Genomic DNA, 16,461 nt, shown 5'->3' with positions numbered 1-16,461 from the left:
ATTTCGGTTGTTTCCACTTTTTAGCTATTATGAATAATGCTGCTATGAATATTCATGTACAATAAACCAATTTAAAAACTACACCAATCACTGGGCTGGAAGACACCGTGAGAAGGCATTAATTCAGCCACAGCCTTCAGAGAGGAGTATACCTGATTCAAGTAAGACTGAACACCCTGTACTTCAAAATATCTCAGAAAATTAGATTCTACAGCCTCACTTCCAATATTTGACAATTCCTATCTGAAGTTCCTCTCTCAACTACTTATTTATTTATCTATTAGTTTACTGACTCTTTCCCTAGCTTATTAGAATAGATCTTTAATTCTAATCCTATTCTAAAAAATACTGGCCACAAACTTCAGCTACCCTATACAATTTTGTCTTTACAATGGCTAGTGTGAAAGTGTTCAACTCCTAACTGTGGGTAAACTGCTAACAATTCTGGAAATATGGCCTTCAAACCCATTTGCAACTTGCTAATCTAGATCCAGGTTTGGTAAACTACAACCTGTGGGACATACCAGCCCCTACCTGTTTTTGTAAATAAAGTTTTATTGGAACACATTATTGTTCCAATATTGTGCTAAGTATAATTAAAATATAAACAATAATAATTGAGTGTCTTTTAAATTTCCATACTTCTCTGAAAGGCTTCTGTTCTCCCCTCAGCTCTACTCCTGGCACTTAAACTACCCTCTCCTCCTGAGCACCTCTCAACCTCTTCAGCTTCCAGAAGCAACACCAAGAGGCCTCAAGAAGCAGCTGAGCAGTTAAAACAATTAGCCCTTTCCAGTCAATTGTGCCAAATTCCCAAACACGTTCATCAGTGTCCTTTCATCATCACAAGGCCTGGGCCCGTATGAATGGTTGCTCAGTGCCCAGCCTCGGTGCAGGCCCTCTCCCCCGTTATTCAGATCCTGTACACATGCTTTCTTGAATGGAAACAAAAATATTTCAACTATTTATTATTAAGAAAACAATCTGTCCATTTTGAACTGTACAGATTATGTCTTTTTGGATTCTGGTCAAATCCTGACAGCTCCAGAAGACAGCTGTGCTGAGCTGACTTCAAGTGAGTGGTGGGACCATCGCGTCAAACCCTGCAGCACCGGGTCTCAGTGATGCCAAAATGTGGCGGCCACCACACACAGTCATGTGGTCACAGTGTATGACCTTGGGAAATCCAAGAGTACAAACTGCAGCGACGCCGAAGAACTTTTAGTTGTTCCTTTATTAGGCGAATAAGGTAATAGGTAAGGTAATAAGGTAATAGTAAGGTAATATGTATGGCTAACCCAAATCACCACAAAATCACACGGATATTTACAATATTGGGTTTTAGAACTAGGTCAAATCTGGGAACCAAAATACATCATTATATAATCTCCAAACACACTGATGTTCAAAGAAATGTCTCTAAAAATAGTTAAGTAGAAGTTATGTATGGGTTTAGCACTTTAAAAATATCTTTAGAACCCTGAGCCTATTATAGAAACTTACTAGGTACAGTTGCGGTAGTTGGCTTAGATTCAAAAGTTTGCCAGGTTAAAGGATTCCCTGAAATAACAACAAAAAAAAATTAATAACAAAAATCACAAGCTATGGGTTATATTTTGCTAGTGCATATCCTAATATTTCCCCCCCCCAAAAAAAAAATGAAATTTACCAACATATAGTGACTCACCCAAAAAAGATGTTTAACATACATCTTTTAAAGCTAACTTTTTTCTAAAATTATTTTTCAAATATGTATGCTGTCTAAGTAATTATACAGTTATTCTTCACTACCTGAACTCTTACTATTCCAAGAGAAGTTATAGGGAACCACCACCCTTCCCAAACCTTTATCTCAAAACGAGGGAAACAAGTGTGTAGGTCAATGTACAGGCATACCTCATTTTACTGCACTTTATTGTATTTCGAAGATGCTGCATTTTTTACCAATTGAAGGTTTGTGGCAACCCTGCGTTGTCAGGTGATGGTTGGCATTTTTAGCAATACAGTATTTTTTAATAAAGGTATGTGTATTTTTTTAGACATAATGCTATTGTACACTTAATACACTACAGTATAGTATAAACATAACTTTTATTATGCACTGGGAAACCAAAAAAATTTGTGAGTCACTTTATTGTGATTATTGGCTTTATTGCAGTGGTCTGGAACTGAACCTGCAATATTTCCGAGATATGCCCGTATCTCCCATGGCCCCCAGAAACAGGGAGGAAACCCAGCTCATACACCCATTATCAATCCCCAGTTGGCATCCCTCAAGTAAACAAAGATGCCTTAATAACCTGAGATGTACAGGAACCAAGACTGGGATCACTCGGAAGAAAACCAGGCAAAAGGCAAGCTTTACACTGTGTTGGGAGACCCTGCACTTCTGGCTCCCAGCCCCCCTTCTAGACTAGCTCTTGAATGATACGGAGATGGATGGCTATCACTGCTACCATCAGTAGGTTGTATATCTCCCCACTATACTTAGAACAAACCCTTAACCCCAGCCTACCACCATGCAGAATCATGCAGCAAGCCTCTATAGCACTTCAGGATAATTAAGAGTTTAATATTAATAACGGCAGCCAACACTCATGAGTGTTTAACAGGTGCTCTTTATACATGTTCTCCCATTTCATCCTTGTAACAAGCCTATGATGTAATTACTACTAATATTCCAGCTTTAGAGCTGAGGAAACTGGGGCAGAGGCTCACAAAGCTGCATAGTGCCAGATGGGAATTGAACCCGGTCTGCCCCCAGACTCTGTACTTTTAATCATAAGGCATCTTATTGCACATCCATCCAGAGGTACAGTTACTAAGCACGTATTATGTGCATAACGATATTCTGATAAAAAGGATACGAGACCATTCTATGACAGTTTAGGTATTTAAAATTCTTCAGCTCTCTGGGTTGTGGTTAGCACAACTTAGCACATCTTAGCACTCATGAACCATCACGGCCCAACATTCTTCTGAAGTCCAGCACACGGTTAGGGAGGCCCACCTTGCCTCCAGCGCTGGAATCCTGGTCCACTTACCTCTGGGTTCACTGACACTGTTTAATGGTTTACTGGTAAACTCTTTAATCTGCAAAGAAGAACAGTCTTTCAGTGATCCATGTTTGAACTAGACAGGGACATACTGGATAATGGACAGATACCGTACTCAGTAAATGAACCTTTTCACTAAATCCTCCAAAGACACAGGACATGTGGACTTTAATGACATGGAGGCAAACGTTTTATAAAAGCAGCATTTGGATTCAGCTGCTTCTTTTGGTAAGGAATTACCAAAAGAAATTTTAGCTACCTTCACATTTATTCTGAATTCTAATTGAATACATCTGATTGCTCTACGGTATTTTAAAATACCTTTAAAAATTATTTTATTTACTTATACAAACAACCACAGGGAAAAAAATATTCTATCTTCTTTATCTTATCCAACTTACAAGTGCTCTAAAATAAAAACACATGTTCTTAGATAAACTGCACTGTTTACGTAAAAACGGTGCCAATAGACACTCCAAAATACCTGTTGTCTCTGAGTGACGATCAGCTCATTCTGTTCCTGGAGCCTCTGCCCTAGCTCTTCTATCCTTTTCTTGTAGAATACATTACTTGCATTTAGATCATCTATCATGGAGGTTCGAAGTTTCTCTATATGTGACAGGAGCTGGAAAAACCAATGAAGAAAGGCATTCATCTGCAAACTGCATGTAAATTCCTCCTTTCGGCAGTTTGGATATACATGCCGTACCTTCTTGCTGACCTATGTTATCTACACACTGAGTAACTCTCTGATCACTGTGTATGAAGGCCCTGGCTATACAAGGGGCTTCATCTCTGTTCCCAGGGAGCTCATGGCCCAAGAAAGCCAACACCGATGATGTGAACAGCGGAGGGAACCTGAGCCGTTAAATGAAATCACACAGGGACGAGCAAGGATAAGGATCAAGGCTTCTCCCTCAGAGCAGCTCCAACCCCACACAGTACTGTTCTCACACATCCACATGCATCATCCCAGCTGGAAAGTGCACTCCCTGGGGCGGAGAGCCCACCTGAATTATTTTATATGCCCAGCAACTAGCACGGTCTCTGGCTCTTAGCAGGTTCTCAATAAATATTTACTGAGAAATGGGAGGTGGAGGGGGTTGGGGGTAGAGGAAAAGAGGAAGGGAGGGAGGGAGGAAGGGGGGAGGGATGGGAGGGAGGGGAGGGAGGGGGAGGGGAGGGAGGGAGGGGGAGGGGGGAGGGGAGGGAGGGAGGGGGAGGGGGGAGGGGAGGGAGGGGGAGGGAGGGGGAGGGGAGGGAGGGGGAGGGAGGGGGAGGGGAGGGGGGAGGGGAGGGGGAGGGAGGGAGGGGGAGGGGGAGGGGGGAGGGGGAGGGAGGGAGGGAACAGAAGGAAGAGAAGCAGATAACAGACAGATCCAAAGAGGCACAGATTCATCTTTTGAGACTTAACCTCAGGGAAGATCAAATACTGGACAAGAATTCAAGAAGAATTTGTTTTCAATAATTTAAGGAAACATTCTTAAAGCAACTTTGGAAGTTGCTTAAACAGAAGAGAAAAAACCCTTGGTAAATGGCACTAAGGACATTCCAAGCCTACGGCCTGGAAACAGAGACAGGGATGTGCAGGTCAAATAAACAGGGGTAACTGTGTCTGAGAGGAGCACAGAGAGTGCCTGGAGCAGCATTTCCTAACCAGCGAGGTTTTTTTTAACAGACACTCAACACGTGTAGAGGCTGCGTTAAGCATTTCATCTTGTTGAATCCACACCACAGCCTCATGGATCCAAGTTTTGACCTCGTTGTTCAGATGGGGAAACTCAAGTCTAGAGAGGTAAGTAGATGACCCAAACGCAGACAACTTGAGGGGGAAGAGCCCAGACTTGAACTTTCCTGTCTTCAAAGTCAACGCTTTCAAACTTAGTGTCTATGTCATGAAACATATTAATGAATTGTACTTGCGGGCTTCCCTGGTGGTGCAGTGGTTGAGAATCCACCTGCCAATGCAGGGGACACGAGTTGGAGCCCTGGTCCGGGAAGATCCCACATGCTGCAGAGCAACTAAGCCTGTGCGCCAAAACTACTGAGCTTGTGCTCTAGAGCCCATGAGCCACAATTACTGAAGCCCGTGCACCTAGAGCCCGTGCTCCGCAACAAGAGAAGCCACCGCAATGAGAAGCCCGCTCGCCGCATCGAAGAGTAGCCCCCGCTTGCCGCAACTAGAGAAAGCCCGCGCACAGCAACGAAGATCCAACACAGCCAAAAATAAATAAAAATAAAATAAATTAAAAAAAAAAAAAAAGAAATCGCCAAATCAAAAAGTAACAAAAATGTACCTATCAGAATGGCCAAAATCCAGAGCTTGCCAATATCAAATGCTGACGAGGATGTGGAGTAGCAAGAACTCTCATCCATTGCTGGTGGGAATGCAAAACGGTACAGCCATTTGGAAGACAGTTTGGCAGTTTCTTACAAAACTAAACATACTTTACCAAACCATCCAGCAACTGTACTCCTTGGCATTTACCCAAAGGAGCCAAAAACCTACGTGCACACGAAAACTGCACACGGATGTTTATAGCAGCTTTATTCATAACTGCCAAAACCTGGAAGCAACCAAGGTGTCCTTCAGTAGGTGAAGAGATAAATAAGCTGTGGTCCATACTAACAATGGAATGTTATTCAACATTATAAAGAAATGAACTACCAAACCATGAAAAGACTTGGAGGAACCTTAAATGCCTACTGTTGAGTGAAAGAAGCCAATCTGAAAAGGCTACATACTGTATGATTCCAACTATATGACATTCTGAAAAAGGCAAAATTATGGAGCCAGTAAAAAGAATCAGGGGTTGAGGGGAGGGAGGGAGGGATGAACAGGCAGAGCACAGAGGATTTTTAGGTCAGTGCAAGTATTCTGTATGAGACCATAATGATGGCTGCATGTCACTATACACTTGTCCATAATCCATAGAATGTACAACTCAAGAGGGAACCCTAATGTAAACTGTGGACTTTGGTGGATAATGGCATGTCAGTGTAGGTTCATCAATTGTAACCAATGTACCACTCTGGTGCAGGATGTTGATAATGGCGGAGGCTGTGCATACGGGGTGGGCAGGGGGTACTTGGGAACGCTGTGTATTTTCTCCTCAACGTTGCTGTGAACGTAAAATTACTCTAAAAATAATCCATTTACACTGAACAGAAAAACAATAAAATAACAACAAAAAGTTAACGCTCTCAATCCATACACTGCAGGGTCTTCCCTCTGAAGTGCTCTGTGCTCACATGAGGCCAGACAAACAATAGGTTGAACCAAGTTAAAAGGGTTTCCTGAGTAAGGACTAAAAAGAACCCTACATATCCCCAGTGGATGCCAAGAATCTCCCCCCCCAGGAGGATACTGTCAGGAACCTCCCCCACATTTTTACAGACTACTGGAAGAGTACCCCCAAAAGCAGTTTGGGAAATCTGGAGTTGGAAAACAGAAGGATAAGCCAATAAAAATGTACAGGGCTCTGGGTGGAGGCTGAGAATCAACAATATGGGGGCTCACTGCAGGGCCCAAGCAGAAAGGGTACGTACGAAAAACTAAGGGATGGCATCATTTTGATACTGGAATTGAGAATTGACCAGAAAATGTGATAGTCCAAGAAAGAGATAGCCAGAAATTATTTCAAAAGGCTTGTGGCCCTGGAGCTCATTTCTTGTGAGCTTCTACCATTTCAAGTTTTACACTTTTTTCTCTACCAGCCACATTACCCCATCCTCCTCTCCTTTCACTGCGTGACCATTCTACAACCTCCCAAGCTCTAAGAGTCTTCTGTTGGGTGGAAAAGGGCATGCCATCATTTATCTGTGGTTCCCTTTGAACTCCTACCAATGTTATTTAAAAACAAAACCAAAAAAAGACCGCCAAGAATCTAGGTAAAGCAATAAAAAGTTGGCAAACGCAACTTCCCTTAAACAGAGAAATACAATATGTGCATTGTAGGAACAGGAGGCACCAATCATGTGGAATAATTAATAGTTTGGTCTCAGGCACAGATTACTAAACCTTATTGAATCTGCCTCTCTGTTAGGGTTTAAGAGAAATGAAGGAAGAAGCAAGCAGCTTCTGAACAAGCAAAACCAACAGACAAGGGAGCAGCGTAGCCTGGCGGTGGCACAAAAACTCCACGCTCCCAGCACGTGGGGTGAGGCACCTCACTCACACAGAACCAGGTCAGGCCTCTCCTTCCTCCAGACCACTGGCAGTCGGTCTTCCTCTCTATCACCACCCACAGTGGCCAAGTGTAAACCTCTACAACTTACACTGTACACTGTATTCCAGCCAGAAGGCAACTTAAATTCCCACAGTTGCCTGGAACACAAGAGGCTTAAAGGAACGAGGACTAAAATCACCCCCTATTAATAAGGAAGCCTGAATTCTGTCCCTAAACCCCAATGCTCTAAGAATACCCTCAAAAATAAAAATAGAACTTCAAATTGTAAGAGCCGTGGTTCAAACCATGGATCCAAAACACAATCGTCTGGAGTTTGGTGGTGTTCTTCCTGTTGTTTTTTCCAAACTCTGCATGTCGCAGACTTACCTACTGAATCAGACCTTCAGCGGGTAGAGCTGGACACCTGTATTTTGGAAGAGCCTCGGGTCATTCTAAAGGATGCCCCTGGTTAGGAACTACTGCCTTAGAGCATCTCAAAGGAAAGAGTCAACATTCTTACAGAAAAGCAACTCCTCTAAGTTGTCACTGGCTGTTCCCCTCCTCACCTGGCTAAGTGCCTAAAGCATGAAAGGTGAGCAAGGCAGCGAGGCAGACAAGCAGGCCCTGAGGTTAAGAGGACCTGGTTCAAATGTCATGTCACACCGACACACAGCTCTTTCCACCCTGTTCTTCTGAACTGTACAGTCAGCATCTCCCCATCCACACACAAAAAGGCTGTGCGATCCCCTTGTTGGCCACCTATCGACCTTCTGCATTCATTCAGCAAATATTTAATAAGCACCAACCACATTTTAGACACATTATCAGATGCTGAGAATACAACGGAGGAGTAAACAGAGCCCTTCCCTCACAGGGCTAGTGATCTGGTTGAAGAGACAGACAATAAACAAGTAAACAAACTATTGAAAACAGTGTTGAGAGCTACACTTGTGAGGCAATGAGGATAATAAAGGGAGGGGACCACCTCCCTGGATGGAGTGGTCTTGGGGTGACTTCAGGTCTCTTGAAGGAGGAGAATGAAGGCAGGAGAGATGCTCTCCTACTGGCCTTGAAGAAGTCACAGCCAGCCTGTGAACTGCGGAGCTGAGGGTCTCACTCCCATGGCTAACCATAAGGAACTGCACATCGCCAATCATCTGAACGGGCTTGGGAGGGGCCCCGGAGCCCCAGAGGAGACCACAGCTCAGCTGACACCTTGAATGCAGCTTGTGAGACCCCGAGCAGACAACCCAGCCAAGCTGTGCCTGGACTCCTATCCCATGGAAACTGTGAGATAATAAATCTGTGGTAATTTGCTACCCAGCAGAGAAAACCAAATCAGAGGGGAAGGAGACAGCCACATAACGAACAAATGGAAACAGTATAGAGGTTCCTTAAAAAACTAAAAATAGAATTACCATATGATCTAGCAATCCCACTACTGGGCATATACCCAGAGAAAACCATAATTCAAAAAGACACATGCACCCCAATGTTCATTGCAGCACTGTTTACAATAGCCAGGTCACGGAAGCAACCTAAATGCCCATCAACAGACGAATGGATAAAGAAGATGTGGTACATATATACAATGGAATATGACTCAGCCCTAAAAAGGAACGAAATTGGGTCATTTGTTGAGACGTGGATGGATCTAGAGACTGTCATACAGAGTGAAGTAAGTTACAAAGAGGAAAACAAATATCGTATATAAATGCATATATGTGGAACCTGGAAAAATGGTACAGATGAACCGGTTTGCAGAGCAGAAATTGAGACACAGATGTAGAGAACGAACGTATGGACACCAAGGGGGGAAAGCGGCGGAAGGGTGGGAGGGTGGGATGAATTGGGCGATTGGGATTGACATGTATACACTGATGTGTATAAAATTGATGACTAATAAGAACCTGCTGTATAAAAAAATAAATAAATAAATAAGAACAAGTGGAAGGACCTCCCAGCAGCGAAAACCATGTGTAAAAGGAGAAAAAGGCCACATGTTCTACAAATTACCAGAAGGCCACTGTAGTTAAAAAGAGTAGGTTCAGAGAGGGCATCAGGATGAAGCTACAGTGGTGGCCGACAGCCAGATAATTCTGGCTGCTCTGCAGAGAGCAGATTACAAGAGGAAAAGGTTGGAATTGGGAAACCAGTTACTGGGCCCTTTTAGAAATGGTGGGAGCTCAGTGGAGGATGGAAGCAACAGAAATGTCCAGAAGACGTGGATATGAGATACTCGACATGACCTGCCAATAGCCTGGAACTGGGGATGAGGGAGTGCATCTGAGTGGGCTGGGATGCCACCAACCAAAAGAAAGACACCTCTGGGAACAAATGCAAGAAATTCATTTTAGACATGTTACATTTAAGAAGCAGTGGAGATGTCAAGTACAAAGCTGGCTATTTCGTCTGGAGCTCAGAAGGGTGGCTTAGACTGGAGAAAGAAACATGGGCGTTATATCTACACATAGCCCAGCCACTACTCCCCTTTAACAAGCTCTCTCTGTCCAATTCCTGGAGCACCAGAACTATGAGAAATAAATTTCTGTTGTTTAATTAATTAATTAATTTATTTATTTTTGGCTGTGTTGGGTCTTCGTTTCTGTGCGAGGGCTTTCTCCAGTTGCGGCGAGCGGGGGCCACTCTTCATCGCGGTGCGCGGGCCTCTCACTATCGCGGCCTCTCTTGGTGCGGAGCACAGGCTCCAGACGCGCAGGCTCAGTAGTTGTGGTGCACGGGCTTAGTTGCTCCGCGGCATGTGGGATCTTCCCAGACCAGGGCTCGAACCCGTGTCCCCTGCATTGGCAGGCAGATTCCCAACCACTGCACCACCAGGGAAGCCCATTTCTGTTGTTTATAAGCCACCTAGTCCATGTTGTTTGCCCGAAAGGGGATACAAAGGGCTACAAAACACATACAATTTAAAGTGACAAAATAAACAGATGTTTTCCTGTCTTAAAATCTCAAACAAATCTACTTTACATTTTTTGCACTATTGTAAAAGCATTTTAACACTTAAATTTCTGATGTACTCAGCGGAAAAGGAATAGGTGTTACAATTCATTTTTGTTTTCATTAAAACGACTTTAATGTGAACAATCCTTCTTTTTATAGGCAGACCTCAGAGATACTGTGTGTTCAGTTCCAGATCACAGCAATAAAGCGAATAACGTGAATTTTTTGGTTTCCTAGTGCATACAAAAGTTATGTTTACACTACACTGTGGTCTATTAAGTGTGCAATAGCGTTATGTCTTAAAAAAACAATGTATATATCTTAATTTAAAATACTTTATTGCAGGCTTCCCTGGTGGCTCAGTAGTTAAGAATCCACCTGCCAATACAGGGGACACGGGTTTGAGCCCTGGTCCGCGAAGATCCCACATGTCGCGGAGCAACTAAGCCCATGCACAACAACTACTGAGCCTACACTCTAGAGCCCGTAAGCCACAACTACTGAGCCCATGTGCCACAACTACTGAAGCCCATGTGCCTAGAGCCCGTGCCCAACAAGAGAAGCCACCGCAATGAGAAGCCCACGCACCGCAACAAAGAGTAGCCCCCGCTCACCGCAACCAGAGAAAAGCCCACACGCAGCAACAAAGATCCAACACAGCCAAAAATAAAATAAATAAAAATTAAAAAAAAAAAACTTTATTGCTAAAAAATGCATCATCTGACAATGCAGGGTTGCCACAAACCTTCAATTTGTAAAAAACGCAATTATCTGCAAAGTGCAATAAAATAAGGTATGCCTGTATTCAAAACTTATTTAGACTGCCACTCTGTAATGTTTAAAAATTAGAAACATGTATTCAACAATGGAGAAATGATTAAATAACTGATGATACAGCCATAAGATCATCATGGAGCCATTAAAAAAATCATGATTTTGAAGAATATTTTAAAACATAGGAAACTGTTTATGATATATTCAATGAAAAATGTATAAAGTTATAGATATAAAGCAAAATTCAAAATTTGTGAGACATATTATATGCATGGGTTTCTATACTTATAGAAACGCAACATTTACAGCATAGAAAAAAGACTGAAAGAAATTATAACAAAGCTGTAACACTGGTTACCTATGGTATTGGAATTATGAGTAATTTTAATTTTTGTTATACATTTCTCCACAAATGTCTTAAGTGGATAAATATTACCTTTATTATAGAGAAAAGCAAATATTCTTTTTAGAAAGACCCATTTTTTATAGGTCGTTGATTTCTTAATCTTACCCGGCTCTTCTCTTTCTTGTGTTCTTGATGAAGAGCCTGAACTCGAGCTGTCCACTTGCTTTCCTACAAAATTAGTAAAACAAGAGTAATTTAGTGTAACTGTAACAATGACATCTACTCAAAATGGAAGCTTCCTTTTTAGTGAGTACCTATGAAACCCAACTATCTACTTGGTAAAATTTTAGCAGGCATTTAAAAAAATAAATAAATACAGTCAAAAATGTTTAAACACACTTGCACTTGGTTTTAATCTTATACTCTGAGGCAAGGTTCAGCAAACATTTTCTGTTAAGGGGCTAATAGAAAATATATTAGACTCTGGGGGCCAGATGACTCAGTCACTACTACTAGAAGTAGGAGAACAGCCATAAGTAATATGTAAATGAACAGTCATAGATGATACATAATAGTACGGCTGTGTTCCAATAAAACTTAATTTAAAAAAACAGGTGCTAGCTTGTTAACCTCAGAAGCTAAAAGGAAACATCAAGGTTTCTGGGTCCATAGGTTCTGAACTGTTAGAGCTCACAGGAAGGAGACAAAAGAAATTTAGGTGGGACCTGAGGATTTCATAACTGGGTCCTTCAACTAGTGAGACAGCAGCCTGCTGGGAGCAAATGCCAACAGTTCAGTTCAGGACCCAATTCTTGGTCCCCTACCGCATACCAGGTACCTCGCTGGGCAGCCGTTGGCAGGCTGGGAGAGAACTAAGAGACAGGCCTTGCTTGCCCTGCCCGGAAGAACAGTGGACATACAATGGAGGGTTCCCACATAATATGCACGTGATCAGGGCCAGCTTGGAGGACTGTGGCAGTGCAATAACCCAGAACTCCAGGAGAACTCTCCAGCCATCCAGCTGAATAAGTGTCAGGGCCTGAAAACTGGGAGGTGCATGACAAAGAAAGCTGCAAAAGCAAAAGCAGAACTCAGATTGCCTCGTCCCGGGAACCAGGAGCTCTTTGGGGCTACTGGAGCGTCAAGGTAAAGGCAAGAATGGTGGGAGATGGCAGGACCAGATGCCCAGGGACTCTGAATGCTGGTTAAGGGTCCTAGACTTTCTTCTGTGAAAGAGGGGGAGCCATTGAAGGATTTTAGACAGGATGGTGACATGATCACCCTGGCTATAACACGAAAGGCAGATTTAGGGGAGAGACGCAAGACAGGAAGCAGTGGCAGTAGTCCATGTTCAAAAACACATTTACCTTTTAAAATGACATAATATTGCTTTTTGAAAAAATCCTGAATTCATAAGCTTTAATCTCTATGTTTCCTGGCTAAAAAAAAAAAAGTTCCCCTAAATCAGTGTGACCAAAATAGCCAGGACGAAGGCTGTACTGATTACTGAGGTTCACTTCCAAATGATTGTAATTTATTTGATAAATGTAAAAGACCATGAGTTTGCCAATGCAGCCATATATTTAAGCTCTAAAATAAGTCAGGGCTTCAATATGCCTTTCTATGCCTTTTGAAAGTGGGTCTACATCTGAAATATGAAAAATAACTACTAAGGCAATATGAACCAATTCAAATAGATATTATTCAAGGAAAAATTAAACAACTTTGCCAACTGTTCTGTATCCACATCTATTAGTCAATCAGTAAGTATCTAATGAACACCTATTATGAATTACACATGTGTTGGGAGATGAAAGAAGAATTAGTCACCTTCATCGTCACTGAAACAGAGGCACTTTTTTGTAGATGGTGCTTACTGTAAATTACCTCACCAAGAAAAATCAGGCCTCTACTGCAGTAATCACCCACTTTTACATACCTGACTATCAAGAAGTTGCATCACATTTTGGAAATCCTGGGGATGCTGAGGACGTTCTTCTTTAAACTCATGTGCATCTTTTAATGTGCCTATGTTAGACTTGATCTGCATATTGGACTTCTGGATTTCTGACAATTGCTATAAAATAAAATTCAAAATCACTGGTACAGATGTTCATACTTTTATACGACTGACACAGAGAACAAAATTGGGGAGCACCTGACTATCCTCCTGGACGTTCATCGTGCTTCTCCTGCTTCTCATTCCCAGTGGTTTTCCCGTTTCATTACTTCCAACAAAAGAACGTGCACTGGGTGAGAAAGGGAAAGGAAAACCTAAACTTTTTAATCTTAGACAGTCGATCTTTAAAACTTTAATGGGCAGGCAACAGTGCCAGAAACAGAGGAACTGGGTGCAGCTGATTCTCAGGATGATTTAGTGAGGAGGCCAGCATCATCCAGGGACCACTAGGGACATAAGGTTTTAATTTTACCCTTTGCTCGTAGGATATTCCCAAAGTTACTGGCAGTAAATACCCTCAGAAGGTAATATGTTAACTTCAAAAATAAAAGGATGGGGGAGCACTGTCCCCCACTGCTTCAGTCTGGGCTGCACAAGGTGACTTCCTTCCAAAGAGCACAGTATGGAATGGGGGGCAGTGGGGTGGGGAGAAACCTGACAGATACTACCTCAGCCAGGTGATCAAGGTCAACATCAACAGTCATAAACCATGTAGATGGTATGTACCCTTGAAATGACGTGATGAAAATTGTACTTTATCTCTGAGGACTTCTTCCCCAAAACCCATAAACCCTGTCTAACCATGAGAAGAATATCAGGTAAATTCCAACAGAGGGGCATCCTACAATATACCTGAAAAGTACACCTTAAAACTGTCAAGGTCATCAAAAACAAGTCTGAGCCTAAGGAAACAAGACAACTAAATGTACTTAGGTATCCTGGATAGGACCCTGGAGCAGAAAAAGGATGTTAGGTAAAAGCTAAAGAAATCTGAATGAAGTATGGACTTTAGTTAATACTAATGTACCAGTATTGGCTCATTAATTGTAACAAATGTATGATACTAATTTAAGACGTTAGTAATGTGGAAAACTGTGTACAGGGTAGGAGAGGGGTGTTTATATGGACCTTTCTGTACTACTTGCTCAGTAAACCTAAAACTATTCTAAAAAATAAAGTCGATTATTAATAATAATTTTTAAAACCCTCTATAGCCAAAATGGGCAAACAACCCAAATGTCCATCGAATAATGGATAAATAAAATATGGTGTATCCATACAATGAAATATCATTCGGCAATAAAAAAAATATATTGATACATACTACAACGTGGATGAATCTTGAAAACATTATACTAAGTGAAAAGAAGCCACTCACAAAAGATCACATTTTATATGATTCAATTTATATGAAATGTCCAGAACAGGCAGATGCATAGAGACAGAAAGTAGAGCTGTGGTTGCCAGGGGTGGGAGGGAGTGCCAATGGGTACAAGGCTTCTTCTTTGGGTGATGAAATGTTCTAAAATGACTGTGATGATGGTTGCATAACTCTGCGAACATAGTAAAAACCACTGAACTGTACAGTTTAAGTGGGTGAATTGTATGATATGTAAACATCTCAAAAAAGCCGCTTTAAAAAAATATATGGGGCTTCCCTAGTGGCACAGTGGTTAAGAATCCGCCTGCCAATGCAGGGGACACGGGTTCGAGCCCTGGTCCAGGAAGATCCCACATGCTGCGGAGCAACTAAGTCCATGCGCCACAACTACTGAGCCTGCGCTCTAGAGCCCGCAAGCCACAACTACTGAAGCCCGCGCGCCTAAAGCCCGTGCTCCGCAACAAGAGAAGCCACTGCAATGAGAAGCCTGCACACCACAACGAAGACTAGCCCCCGCTCGCCACAACTAGAGATAAATAAATAAATAAATAAATAAATAAATGTATTTATTAAAAAAAAAATATATATATATGAATGGTAAAAAATTCCTAGGTGGGGAAAAGTCCAATTCCACAATGATCCTGGGGGCAGGGATAACCACGGAGGGAATCTCAGGCAAAAGAGCCATACTGGCAGCTTTATCACAAGGAAAGAAAAAATGAGTGTGGCCTTGATGGAGAAGACATAAAAAGCCAGTCTTAAATTGGTTACTATCAGAATCCACTACTGTGGGTAATACGACATCCCACTTTGAGAAGATGCCAAGGGTCTGAGTTCAGGAGAAGCCCCTGAAGTAGGGGTGGTAAAAGAATTACTACTGCCCACAGGTTCTGATGCTTAGAACCAAGCTAGGTGATAGGGGATAGTTGAACCATCAGGGAGTTGACTGAAGAAAGCCCTATAGAAAAGACACAATGAGCCATCCCAAGTTAATTTCCCCTCAACTTTTTATTTACAAATTACAACTTATGAAAAAGTTGAAAGAACAGTATAATGAACACCAATTTCCCCTTCACCAATTGTTAACCTCGTGCCACATTTGCTTTGTAAAGATATGACAGCGGCTGGCAAACTTTTTCTGTAAAGAGCCAGATAGTATCTGACTCTGGGAGACACATAAGATCATGGTCATAACCACTCAACTCCATGGCTCCAGCACAAAAGCTCCATAGACAAAGCGTGGAGCAAAGAGTACGGCTGTGTTCCAAAAAACCTTCACTTGTTGACACTGAAAGGTAAACTTCATACAATTTTCATGGGTCGTGAAATATTTCTTCTTTTGACTTTTTTCAACCACTTAAAAATGTAAAAAGTTTTCTTAGCTTGAGAGCCATACAAAATCAGGTGGTTTGTCAGGTCTGGGTCACAGGTCATAGTTTGCCCATCCCTGTGAGAGGGTTCAGGACGTTTTAGAGAAGGATCTTAGCAGTATTCCAAAACTATCCCTCTATTTTAGTTTATAACCATGTTGGCCCCTAGAGGGAGCTCCAGACTCTTCCCTTGCCTCCTTTGCTTCATTGTGACCACGGCTGCTCCCGCAGGGAAGTGGAGGTTGCATTTAGCGACATCTAGCTCACTCAAACCCCTGTCCTCCTCACCAGCTAGGCCTGGGGCGAGGAAGGGGCCTGGCAAAGGCTCTCCCTCTGTCTTTCTGGGTCAGCTTCCTTCTCCCACATTGGCGATCTGCGTCAGTCTTTCTCAAAAGTTCCTTTGGAACTTTGGAAAGCTCTAAAACTCAGGGAGGGATTTATTGTTTT

The 16,461-nt window shown here is 42.4% G+C and overlaps 1 protein-coding gene across 4 annotated transcripts in view; it reads right to left on the bottom strand.

Moving 5' to 3' along the window:
• DZIP1 (DAZ interacting zinc finger protein 1) overlaps positions 1-16,461 on the bottom strand; it is a 53,154-nt gene that overhangs the window by 21,631 nt on the left and 15,062 nt on the right. For all 4 annotated transcript variants that reach the window (XM_061171208.1, XM_061171209.1, XM_061171210.1 and 1 more), the window contains 5 exons: positions 13,243-13,380; positions 11,469-11,531; positions 3,541-3,681; positions 3,045-3,093; positions 1,504-1,560 (listed from right to left, as the gene is read on the bottom strand). In XM_061171208.1, the coding sequence (XP_061027191.1) occupies positions 1,504-1,560; positions 3,045-3,093; positions 3,541-3,681; positions 11,469-11,531; positions 13,243-13,380 (448 nt within the window). The remainder of the gene's footprint in view (positions 1-1,503; positions 1,561-3,044; positions 3,094-3,540; positions 3,682-11,468; positions 11,532-13,242; positions 13,381-16,461) is intronic.

Source organism: Eubalaena glacialis, chromosome 16 (assembly GCF_028564815.1).
Source record: "Eubalaena glacialis isolate mEubGla1 chromosome 16, mEubGla1.1.hap2.+ XY, whole genome shotgun sequence".
Lineage (NCBI taxonomy): Eukaryota > Metazoa > Chordata > Mammalia > Artiodactyla > Balaenidae > Eubalaena > Eubalaena glacialis.
This window is presented reverse-complemented; position numbering and strand designations above follow the sequence as displayed.